This window comes from Metopolophium dirhodum, chromosome 4, assembly GCF_019925205.1.
Source record: "Metopolophium dirhodum isolate CAU chromosome 4, ASM1992520v1, whole genome shotgun sequence".
Lineage (NCBI taxonomy): Eukaryota > Metazoa > Arthropoda > Insecta > Hemiptera > Aphididae > Metopolophium > Metopolophium dirhodum.
The window spans coordinates 22,736,783-22,749,817 of NC_083563.1; the positions used below are offsets into that span (position 1 = coordinate 22,736,783).

General features: G+C 28.5%; 2 protein-coding genes across 5 annotated transcripts in view; both read left to right on the plus strand.

The window, feature by feature from the left end:
- Positions 1 to 50: 50 nt before the first annotated feature.
- The window catches only part of LOC132942551 (atypical protein kinase C), a 37,266-nt gene continuing 24,281 nt past the window's right edge, over positions 51 to 13,035 (plus strand). The window contains exons 1-6 of one of the 4 annotated variants that reach the window (XM_061011083.1): positions 51 to 242; positions 5,963 to 6,013; positions 6,092 to 6,213; positions 9,479 to 9,568; positions 12,476 to 12,526; positions 12,618 to 12,703. In XM_061011083.1, the coding sequence (XP_060867066.1) occupies positions 5,964 to 6,013; positions 6,092 to 6,213; positions 9,479 to 9,568; positions 12,476 to 12,526; positions 12,618 to 12,703 (399 nt within the window). In that variant the 5' untranslated portion in view covers positions 51 to 242; position 5,963. Of the gene's footprint in view, positions 243 to 5,962; positions 6,014 to 6,091; positions 6,214 to 9,478; positions 9,569 to 9,603; positions 11,429 to 12,475; positions 12,527 to 12,617; positions 12,704 to 13,035 lie in introns of those variants that run through there. The other 3 variants (XM_061011081.1, XM_061011080.1, XM_061011082.1) reach the window with 3 other exon arrangements.
- On the plus strand, positions 275 to 3,456 carry LOC132942554 (5'-AMP-activated protein kinase catalytic subunit alpha-2). The gene has a single exon (XM_061011088.1). The coding sequence runs from the start codon at positions 636 to 638 to the stop codon at positions 2,220 to 2,222; it is 1,587 nt and encodes a 528-aa protein (XP_060867071.1). The 5' UTR covers positions 275 to 635; the 3' UTR covers positions 2,223 to 3,456.

The following is a 13,035-nucleotide window of genomic DNA, read 5'->3' on the forward strand; positions in this document are numbered from 1 at the left end:
ACCGCGTACAAGTGCCTGGACCGGGTCGACCACATACCAACACTGCACGACGTCAACACTGCAGTAGATAAAAAGCATTTTTTACTTGTTTTTTTTTTTTTTTGATTCTTCGATGAGTGTTTTGTTTTGGAAATGTGTAAAAATGAAAACGGGATTGTAATTAAAATTCGCAGCGGTCTAGATCGTCGCGAGTGATCCGAGTGTGACTCGGTGACCGTTGGTGCTCAACCCCCAGGATACAGGTAATTTATACGGTTTTTTATTTTGGTAAAATTTCACCGAGCCTCAATGAGGTTATGCGCGCTGGTAGTTCTGAGTTCATAATACAATCGATTTGATTACAAGACATAGGCACTGCGTTTATGTGCGCGCGCTTGTCTGCGTGTGTATGTAATGTTTATGTGTTTATTTTTTTTTCTCCGAATGTAAGTGGGATCGAGATCGGCCTTCAAAATATTCCGATGCAATTATTATTATTGTGTTTCCGCGGTCCTTAAATTATCACAGTTTGATCCCTCGAACGCATGTTTTAATTGAGTAAAATTACGATCGGGTAGCAGTGTCTTTTTTTATCTCCAGTGTTTGGAGAAATATTGCGTGCGTCGTTGCTTTGATATAAAAGAACATCAGGAAACATGGCCGAGGTTAAACCCGCTGCCACCAGTCAACAACAACCAATCGTCAAAATAGGTCATTATATACTTGGACAGACACTCGGCGTTGGTACGTTTGGCAAGGTGAAAATTGGTGAACATCAGCTCACCAAACACAAGGTGGCTGTCAAAATACTCAATAGGCAGAAGATAAAAAGTCTGGATGTTGTTGGGAAAATACGTCGAGAAATTCAAAATCTCAAACTCTTCCGTCATCCTCACATCATTAAATTGTATCAAGTTATCAGCACGCCTACTGATATATTCATGATAATGGAGTATGTGTCTGGTGGAGAACTATTTGATTATATAGTAAAACATGGTAAACTTAAGGAATTTGAAGCTCGTCGTTTCTTTCAACAAATCATATCTGGTGTTGACTATTGTCATAGGCATATGATTGTACATAGAGATTTAAAACCAGAAAACTTATTATTAGATCACAATCTACATGTTAAAATTGCTGATTTTGGCTTATCTAACATGATGATGGATGGAGAATTTTTAAGAACAAGCTGTGGATCACCTAACTATGCTGCACCAGAAGTTATTTCAGGAAAATTGTATGCTGGACCTGAAGTAGATATTTGGTCGTGTGGTGTTATTTTATATGCATTATTATGTGGTTCTTTGCCTTTTGATGATGAACATGTCCCAACTTTATTTCGAAAAATTAAATCTGGAATCTTTCCTATACCAGATTATTTGAACAAATCTGTTGTTAGTTTACTATGTCATATGTTACAAGTAGATCCAATGAAAAGAGCATCTATTGAAGATATTAAAAAACATGAATGGTTCCAGCACGAGCTACCTGCATATCTTTTCCCTTCACCAGTTGACCGAGACTCTTCAGTGATTGATACAGATGCCGTTAATGAAGTTTGTGAAAAATTTAGTGTAAAAGACTCAGAAGTTCACAATGCTTTATTAAGTGGTGATCCACACGATCAATTAGGTATTGCCTACCATTTAATAATAGATAATAAACGAATAGCCGATGAAGCAGCTAAAGCAGAGTTAAAAGATTTTTATATTGCTAGTAGTCCACCTCCAACAGGAGGAAGTCTGGAGCCATCAGCTTTAAATGCAGTTGTCAAACCACATCCTGAAAGAATAATATCTCAAAGAGAACGTGCTCAATCTATAGATCAAGGGGCCAGGGGATCTCCAATGAAAAGAGCTAAATGGCATTTAGGCATAAGATCTCAAAGTAGACCTACAGATATTATGAATGAAGTATATAGAGCAATGAAAGCATTGAATTTTCAATGGAAAGTAATAAATCCTTACCATGTTCAAGTACGACACATGAATCCAAAAACTGATAATTATATCATGATCTCACTGCAACTGTATCAAGTGGACTACAAAAGCTATTTGTTAGATTTTAAGAGTTTAACAAATGATCAGTTAGAAAATGGAAATTTACCTCCACCCACTTTAGAAGTTGAAAATCAATCTCCAAGACAAGATGTTGTTGCACTACCACAAAGAAAGTGCACAGGACACCATACAATGGAGTTTTTTGAAATGTGTGCATCTTTAATTACTCAACTTGCCCATTAATTAGTAAATACAAGTATCTATTTGTAAAAGTATTTATTTTAATTATTTAATGTAAGTTTATACCAATTTGTTAAAGAAGTAAATGTAATCCTTAGAGAGCTGTTAGTCGTTTTTGTTGTACCTATGAATGTCTCATTATATTTATATGTACAAGGCCTTATACATTTTGCATTATAAAGTAAACTTGACCATTTTATACTCTGTCCAGTCTATCCCACTAGAGAACATACTAAATTATACATGTAGAATGGGTTTTGTCGGTCAACTATGATGTCTTATCCCCCTCCATGTGACCATACGTCATTACATATTACCATATACCACCCTCACATTCTATCAAAATTCGATGAAACGCATTATAGGCAACATTGCAATGTGAGATGTATCGTAGCCGATAAGTTTTTTTGTGGGACAGAGCAAAGTAACACAACATTTTAATGATTCTGTACCTATGTAACCTATATATTATATAATTAGTCTAATAAGAACACATTGTATATTTGTATGTACTTTTATTTCAAGATTTATTCATATTATGTTTGTCTTGAGAGAAATATAGTTATGTTTAAATCTTAAATTTTAAATAACTAGATAAGCTGCCCTAAAGATGTATTTTTATAATTTATACTTGAAAGTTAATATACAGTTAAAAGCTTTATGTTAAGATTTTTAAATCATTTAAAATTTGTCAACATAAAATAAAATCAATTATGTATTGTGATTTTTAGACATGTAAAGAATGAAGAAAAACAACAATTTATATATATTGTTTATTTTATTAGTAGTATAGTTCATTATTTTTGTAAAACAACATAATTTTTACTGCGCTTCAGTCGAGTAAGATTGTAATAGTTACTCAGTGATAAGTCGTCAATTGTTCATTAAATTAATTTTTATAGTTTTTCAATAAATAATTTATTTATTGATTAAGTTATATTTTTTGTCACTGTTATATTTTACTTTTAATCAATAAAGAATAAAACTGTTAAAAGACTCAATTACAAAAAACATTTTTTTGTTCTAACTTCCGTATACTATATTTTATCTGCTTACAAAATTGGTTACAATTGGAATATAGTATCCTAACTAATTAATTTTGGATCAAAAATATTGTATAGTGTACTTATAACTTATAAATAATTATTCAAGTGATTACCTATATTTTAAACTTGATTAAATCCTTAAGGTGTGATTTTTTTAATAGGTCCTAAACCTCAAGTTTTACATATAAAATGTATAATTACATAATATTAATAATATATTTGTATGTATTGTTATATTTTGTAGGAATATTTTTTTTTTACAATAAAATTTTTCTATTATAATTATTTGTTTTGAATTTCTTAAAATATATTTATTACTTTATTTACTTAATATTAAGTATCAATGTTAAATAAGCTATTCTTGTGACAATCAAATACTAATGAACTTCATTAAAAATACATTCCATTCTCCCATTGAGCAATTATCATAGCAATAAATCATTTAATATATTTTAATTTTTATTTAAAAAAAATAAATCTAATATTAATACAGAGTTACATTTTTAGGATATTTCCATGACTAAATGAATAGGTATGATTTTAAAAATCCGTTTTCATTTGGTTTGCGCATCTTCCCACTATTTTACACACAAAACCATTGCTCGTAGTTCTCCACATTTCATTGTCAATAGGATATTATCAAGGGTGGTTTACGTATCACAAAATTATAATTTTCATACCTATTTATTTAGTCAGATATTTCTATGTTTTTGTTTTTGAAATAATATTTGATCAAATAAAGTAAGAGAACCTACATTATTAGGACGTCACATCCACATGACGTGTTTTCTCCATCTTACAATAACATACTACATATTATAGAACATTTACAACATCAATTTTTTGATTTAAACGTTAAGAGGATGTTAGCGTACTATTTGTTTTCTCTCTCTGACCCACGCGCAACATTGACAAAACGCATTTGCGCAAAATCGTGTTTTCCCCGGTTTTTTCTATGTTTTTAAGTAATTTCAGAGTAAAATCACCCATTACTAAAAAGATAGAGAATAATATTTTAGAAGGAATGACATATCGATTTTATATTTTATTGTTATTTGACTTTATATTCGACTTTCAAAATAAACAAAAAAATGTTGTAAATTTAAATTATGTTTAAATTGTCTTGAAACAATATTTAGAGAAATCGATATGTAATTTCCTCAAAAATATTATTCTCCATCTTTTTTGTAATGAGTGATTTTACTCTGAGATTACTTAAAAACATAGAAAAAAACGATTCTGCGCAAATGCATTTTGTCTAGAGAGAGAAAACAAATAGTGCGCTGACATCCTCTTAATGTTAGGGGCAATTGACTAATAATAATAATATTGTCTATGCTTGTACGTTAGTTTTTTTTTTGTTCAGTTTTGCAATTTTTAAGCAAATTTTTTAATTATGTAAAATTTTACAATTTATAATTTAGAGTCACTTGCATAACACGTATAATATAAAATTATTTATTTTTATTTTTTAACACTGAAAATTCCAAAAAAAAAATTTGGTAAAATTCAAATAGCCAATTTGTAAATCCGATTATAAAAACAATTTTGATGGTAAAAACATTTATCTAAGTTGAGTAGTTTATTTTTTAGGATTTTTTAAAATATCAATATTTTTTTGAGTAAATTAATTTAGAATGTAATAACTTTTTTCAAAATATAATTTTTGGGAATTTCCTGGCTTAAGTATATTTTTTAAATTATTTATGAACTATATAATTTCCACAATTTTTGACATACGTTTAAGTAGCATCATTTTTTTATTCAAGTCTTCTTGTTATACCTTGTAAATTAGGAAAATTTGTCAATTATCTCCTAGAGTAGTAATTACAATTTTTATTTTAGGACAAAAGGCCAACAAAATAAATGTTTACTTAAGTATATATAAATGCTTTAGTGACACCTTATTGAACTATATATATCATTTGAGTTATGATTGCTACATGTATTCAGGTGGATGTGTATTTGATTAAAAAATTAAACCAACATACATATTTTATATGGGTTTTTAGTAGTTTAGGGAAAACGTTTTACCTCATTTAATTTATAGGATATTCTATAAAATATTATTATTAACTCATCACATATTTCTTTGATGGTATGGTATAAGTGCAGTAGCATAGCTAGGATTTTTTCAAGGAGGAGATGTACAATTTTTAATAGACATTCAGTATACATATATTATTATATTCATATTAATATTATATACATGTTGTATTGTGTACAAAATTTGAACTCTGGGGGGATATGACCCCTATCCTCCCGTAGATACGCCAATGTATAAGTATATAACTATGACCAAGATTATTATTGTAACAAAATGTCCAATAATAATCTGTGTAGTATGCAGTTTACAATGGAACAATGGGACTGTAAATATAATAATATAACTGTTTGAAAGCGACAAATATTTTTTATTAATATTTATTACAATACATTTTTAGCTAACACATTGATAATGTTGAAAATATTACATACGCTATGGCTAAGATAAAGAATTATTGAAATAGTCCAGATTGGAGTAAAAATCTATTTTACTAATAAATAATATTTTTAATGCATAATATATATGATATTACGGTGGATTACATTTCATAAAAACAATAATAATTATTAGTGTTTATAAATAATATTATATTTTTCTATTTTCTTAAAATTAATATATGTTTAATAATTTCTGTATATTTAAATGTTTAGGATGCCTACTGTGGATGTACCCGAAATCCGTGTAAAAACGGCTTTCAATGGGTAAGTTAATATATTATAATAATATATTTTTTGATTAACTAAGAAATTTGTTACCAACATTTAAAATATTTGTTTTAGGGAAGTTATGATTACTTATATAGATCCAAAAATAACTGTCGAGCAACTACGATACGAAATGATGGTTATTTGTCGGTTTTCATCTGATCAAGATTTCACAATGAAATGGGTTGATGAAGAAGGTAATTCATTTGCGTGTTATATTATATTGTTAATCTGACATTGTTAAACTGACAATGTCCGTAAACAGCTCAAAAAGAGTCAAATTATTTTTAAAATTGTATTGTGTATAGAAAATGCTAATACAAACATTCAGTGAAATTTTCAAGTATCTACAGTCATACGTTTTTTAATTACAACAAAATAAGAAAATTGTTACATGAGATATCGAGTGAATATCAAATGTTGTAAAAATATGAATTTCAAACGTTCATAAAAATTTAATTTGACTTTCTTGTTGACATTTTTTTTTTGATAAAGGTAGACAAACTTATGGATAATCTTGTATTACATTTTCAAATCTTAAATTTAAAAAGCAAAATTTTTATGAATTCTCAACTCAAAATAGTTTGCTAATTTTTGTGATTATTTCGTATTTTATCAATATTTGAACTTTAAATGCTTATAAATAAAAACTGTGACTAAGGATTTTTAATATTTTTCAAATATCATGGTGACAATATAGTAGGAGCCTTGTATTAAATTTTCAAGCTTTTTTACCCAACAAATAAAGTTTTATTGACATCCATAGAAATAAATACTAATTAAATTGGAAACTGAAAATGTTCCTAAACAGTTCAAAACAAATCAAAATATTTTTAAAATTTTATCGTGTGTAGAAAATGTAAATATAAACAACCATTGGAAATTCATGGATTTGTTCATTTGTTTTAGAGTTACATCAAAAACCAAAATCGATGTTCTCAAAACAGATTTTGCGTAAAAATTCCCATTTTTCCTTAATTTTTCTTTTGTTTTTCACTGCGCTTTTAAAAACTACTAGACATTTTTACTTTTGACCCCCCAAAGTACCAACTAGATTCACTTTCCTATCAGAAAAATTACTGTTGAAGAAAATCTAAGCATTTTACTGTCCTAAAAGGTGATGACAGACACAAAAATAAAAAATAAAAATAAAACACACATCATTATAAAATCAATACATTCATCGCTTCGCTCAGAATCTAAAATTATCTTTGTTTGTAGATTGGTTTTTACAATATATACATTTTTAAGCATGTAAAATATTGCATTTTAAAAATGCTCATAACTCACCTAAAATTTAAAAACTGTAAAATTATTGGCTTTTAGATCTAAATAATATTCTTACCTTAGAGAAGCCACACCCGCCTTGTATTGTCTCCTTGTTAAAAACATACAACATAGCAAATGTTACGATTTAAATAATCTATTTAAAAATATTATTTTTAAAATTAGAGTGAAAACTGATACATTTTTTGTAAAATTAAAAATTATTCATAACTGGCTTCAGAATTAAAATATCAGTCAAATCCTCAGAGATAACTTAGATCAGTGGTAACATGTGGCTAGCAAGAAACATTTATTTCTTCAAAATTTTGAAAATAAAAACAAATAATTATTAAACAAAAAATAAATAGGTATGTACATCTTTGTAATACCTAGTATTATCTATTTATAAATAGAAGAAATAAATGTTGTATTTATTCATTTTTTTTATTTTGGTTTTAGTATTAAGATAAGTAAACTTTTGATGTATAAATATGGCCCATTGATAATTTGAGTTTCAGACCACTGCCCTAGATAATCTTACCTTTAAATTGTATAGTTGGTCAATTCTCTCTAATTTTTAAAATAATGGTAAAATGGATTATTGTGAACGAAAAATGTTCCATATTGCACATTTATGGAAGACCGAGAGAACATAATACGAGTATGTGGGTGTGGCGTCTACTTAAGCTAACAAATATAATTGGTTGTAATATAATTTGTACATATATACATTTATAAGATGGAACCAAATCATGTGAGTGTGGCATTAATAAGTATATTGCTTAATCGATTAACAATAATTATTCACTAAAAATATTTAAGTGTTGATATTTAAAAATATCATGTTTGTCATTTTGTTGAGAAATACCTTTATTTTGAAAAATGAGTAACAATCTATACACACAATATTTACAATTTGCATATGCTAGGATCTGCATTTTAGGGGGTGCTAAAATTGTTAACAGCCATCAAGTATAGTAGACCAATATGTTTCAAACTAATTAATCATCATCCCAGGCTCTTTTAAAAAATATTTTAATTAGATATTAAATTGACCGATTATAATTTACTTTTTTGGTATATTTTTCTCTATGTATATAAATACTAAGGTATAATTTATTAAATAACAACAAAAAGTAAAAACAAACATATCATGCCTGGCCTGGTGTTGGATGGTGGTAGCCCACACTCACAAATGTGTGCTGCGGATCAAGCACTGACAGACATTGCTGGCTCTCGGATCGACAACTACCGGGTTCTTGACAACAAATTCTTGTCCCACATAAAAATATGTGTTCCTCAACCAACCTTAACCCCACAAAAAGCTAATGACCATTGTTGCAGACCCTAAAAGACCAATAATAAAAAAAAACCACATGTAGTTTCTATATTATTTCTTAACTATTTTTCTTGTTTTTACACTGTGCAACTAAAACTAACTGATTTAAAGTTATTTGTAATATCTTGTTGAATATTTAAAAAAAGATATATAATTGACTTGATTATTATTATTATTTATTAGTGATAAACCAAACCATATTGACATATTACTCTTATGTTATTATTAAAATGTCAGGAATCAGGAACTGTATCTAACTATAACTCAATAGTCATTACTCATTAGACATTACCTACTCATTATTCATTAGTTACTAATTTTCCATGAATAGTACCTTTAATGTATTATAATTATTGTATGATAATATTTTTTGTTGTTATTCCTAATTTTAATTTTTCAACTTATCAGGTATGTATGAGGTATTGAGGTATCATAATCATAGTATGGACAAGTTCAAAACATTCATCAAATCCAATACAATTGTTATATGTCGCGAAATGTATTTCTAAACTGATTTATATTAAATTGAAAGTATTACACTTTTTAAGTTAAAATTATGACGTATTTAATGTCATTAAAATTAAAATATAAAGCAAGTAATTCCATAAAAATGTTTTTGCTCTAGCACATGGGCAGATAGGCAATAAATATATTTTTTGCATGTATTGAATATTAATGATAAAAATAATGATCATCACAAATTAAAATAGATAAGTTGTGTACCTATATATCCAATATTAATAATTTTAAATTCACAATTGTTTTTTTTATCAATGTTGACTGTATTTTTAAAAGACTTAAGCCTGTTTAAATAAAATTGAATTTGTTTTGACTGTCATATATATTTTTATATTTAGGCGATCCGTGTATATTATCTACTCAAATGGAATTAGACGAAGCCGTACGATTATACGAACTCAATAAAGATTCCGAATTAACGATACACGGTAAGTCCAACCCCTCCCCCCACTTTCCACTAATCACTCGACAAATTTAATCAAATTCTTCCCAATGTCCCTTGACACATAGCCACATAGGGTATTATTTTAAACGAAAATAATCTTGATGTATGGGTATTATGTATAATAGCAATAATGTGCATGCTAATGGTACTCAAAATTTAAGTCTCTCGTTGTCGTCAGCCAAACGCGGCAAAACTGCAACTACAATATAACCTTATTATTTGTGCCGCTCTCACCCCCTCAGCACTCGTGTCCCCCCGTCCCCACCACTTTCCGGTTAGGTACATCGTACATGGGTCACGGGTACCCCGTGAACAGTTGTGGCGAGGGTGTTAGGAATCAGGCGGGGTACCGCCCCTACCCCTACGATGGCTTAGAGAACGGGTGGAGCGGGGGCAGTACCGACGTACCGTACGTTACGGCGGATTCGGCGCTCTGGCGTTTTGATTTTAGGGTGGAACCTCCGTACGGCCGCCAGTGGTACAAGAAGTGCTTGTTGTGTCTCCAAAAAGCTCAATACACATCGCGTTGTGGTTTATTATGTCGACGGTAGAAATACTAATTCGTTCGTTATGCGTTCGGTGTGATGACAATAATAATAATTGTTGAAAGCAAACAGTTTCGCGCTTCTCGTAGGGCGTCGGTGGAGTAGGTTTTTTCTACTATTATTATTATTATTATTATTGATTTTTCAATTTGTCGTCGGGTTGATGAATATTTTCGCGTATCGCGTACAACGTGTCCGTTCGTATTTTTGTGACGGGTTGTGCGTTTACGTATTCGTTGATAACTTATCTAGATTATCTAATTAATGTTAATTCTTTACACGCGTTTTACATTTTTGTTTAAATTAAAACATACTAATACTTAGCGAAATCTAGTGACTTTATCTACTATATTTATTTATTATATATATCATCATCAATAATAATAAACTTGCCACCCATGTTCATCCAATTTTTGATTATAGTCAATGAAATTGACATTCATGGATGATCGGATCAATTATTATTAATAGTCTATTCTAGTTTATTTATCTTGAGTCATTAGTCAATTATATGCAAATATTTCTTTTTTTAACATATATTCACGAATTAATAATACATTTTTAAGGTGTAGTAATTACGGTTTTATTTTCACTTACCTGTTATAACCATATTTTAAAATCTAGAAAAATTTTGCCGACTCATTAGATTTACGTTTTACCTCATTTTTAATTCGACAAAACCTAATTATACTTAATTTTGAACACATCTTTTTTGAGTTTTACAAGTGTTATAATAACTTTTTGAACCTAAAAAAAAGTAAAAAAGAATTAGTCTATTATGGCTTGGGGCTACTGGAGTGCATCTACTGTTTCTGACCGAGGCAAGTCACCAAAACGACAATCGTCATCTTTGGGTTTTTATAACCATCATGTACCTATTTCCACCCCAGCTCCTCCATCTACATCGTACTACCAACATCAGTCCTTGCACAGCACTAGTAGTTTTGGTTCTATAGAAGATGATGATTATCATCATACATCCACATTCTACCGTCGTCCTTCACTTGGAGATATAGAATTCACAGGGCCGGGTTCATTATCTTTATTGTTAAATCAAGCTATTCCTCCTTCTCGACCTAGAACACCACCACCACGTCATTTATATGCTCCACCTACTTCGCTAAGTTTGCCAGATTCGTGTGGATCGACAATGGCTATGCGACAAAACATAAATTGTTTTGGTTACCAATCTACTCCTATTGTACAACATTATCCTTGCAGTGTTCATGACCCATCACCATCTCCTTCTATATCTGATGATGAAGACCATGTTTACGCCACAGGTAACAAATACAATGGTAATGTTGCCAAAAAAATCATAATCGTTTGTAAATATACGGATATGTTGTGTGTGGGTGTGTATGCGTGTATTCATGTGTAGTAGTAGTAGTAGTAGCTATATTAGTGAACAGTTAGTAAAGTATTTAATTAGTAGTAATTCTATTTTATTATTATTTGACAATAATTAAATTTACTTGTGATAATATTTAATATGATATACTTATACTGGATTATATTATATTAAACTCATTTAAATAAAAAGCTATAAACTTGATGGTTTAAGTATATTATATTAAATATTTTGCCCCTAATTTTTTGTTTTGACAAATTTGGTATAGTTTAAATTGCTGGTTTGTTGGACATAGAATTAAAGTTTGAGTTCCATTAAGCACAAACTATGCATGTTAACAATTAAATTATAACTAAATATATTTTGATATTAATTTACTAAATTATGATTGAGTAATAAATCGTTGCCGTTGTGCAAGAAAATTTGAGATTTGTATAACTACATAATTTTTGATTTTTTGCATAATGGCAACTAAGTTGTAATTTAAACATGCAAAAATGGACCAAGTGAAATAATTTAATAATTATGGAGTAATACAACTTAAAAATAAAATCTTAAACATTTTGACTTAGTAGTTTTTTGCACGACGGCAACGAAATAGATTCATGTTTAAATTTGAAATCTAATTTTTCTGAATATATTTTGCTCTGTATATAATATTTAATATAATAAGCATAGAATTATAATTTAAAACATCTATTGTAAAATTTAGGACATTTACAGAAGGTACAAATCAGACATTACTATCAAATTCTTTATTTTGTATAATACATGTATGAATTTCATCTATTTTTATCAATATTTAGTACCTTTTAAATATCATGCCTGAAATTCAAATAATATGACCAGATTTTATAACTATTGCTCTTATTCTATTTGGAATGTGTGAGATAGTAGACTAATTTATTTGATATTAATATTTGCAATACATAACATTTCTTAAATTACTTATAATAATATCATATAATAATTTATCATTTATATTTTTCTTTAGTTTTTCCTAATGTACCACAAGCACCAGGAATGCCTTGCCAAGGAGAAGATCGTAAGTTTATAAATTTAAAATATTAAAAAAAAAAAATAGATAAAATATAGATTTTTATCCTATTATGAAAAAATAAATTGATAATTTGCAGGTAGTATATACAGACGTGGGGCCAGAAGGTGGAGAAAATTATATCGTGTGAATGGACATATTTTTCAACCTAAAAGATTTAACAGGGTATGTGTAATAAATAAATTTTATTCATTTCAGTGTTGCTAAACTCCATTTTGAGATGATGAGCGAATTTAAAACGGTTTTTTATTTTTAATTAGACTTGTAAGAATTACTCTATAATTAAATTTTATCAAAATATTTAAAGTTTTTAAACAAGGTACATCTAAAGAATATTGTAATTTACTATATAACTAATTATAGTAGGTGCTACTGACTACATTTGTGTTATTGAATCAGTATAATATAGTTTACAAATGTATTATAATTAAGATAATACAAAATACAAATATTCTCAGTAAAACATTGAATTCACTTGTATTATTTTATATGTTATT

What these genes read in the sequence shown, in the direction of transcription:
- LOC132942554 (XM_061011088.1), top strand. Translation starts at nt 636, where the DNA reads ATGGCCGAGGTTAAACCCGCTGCCACCAGTCAACAACAACCAATCGTC.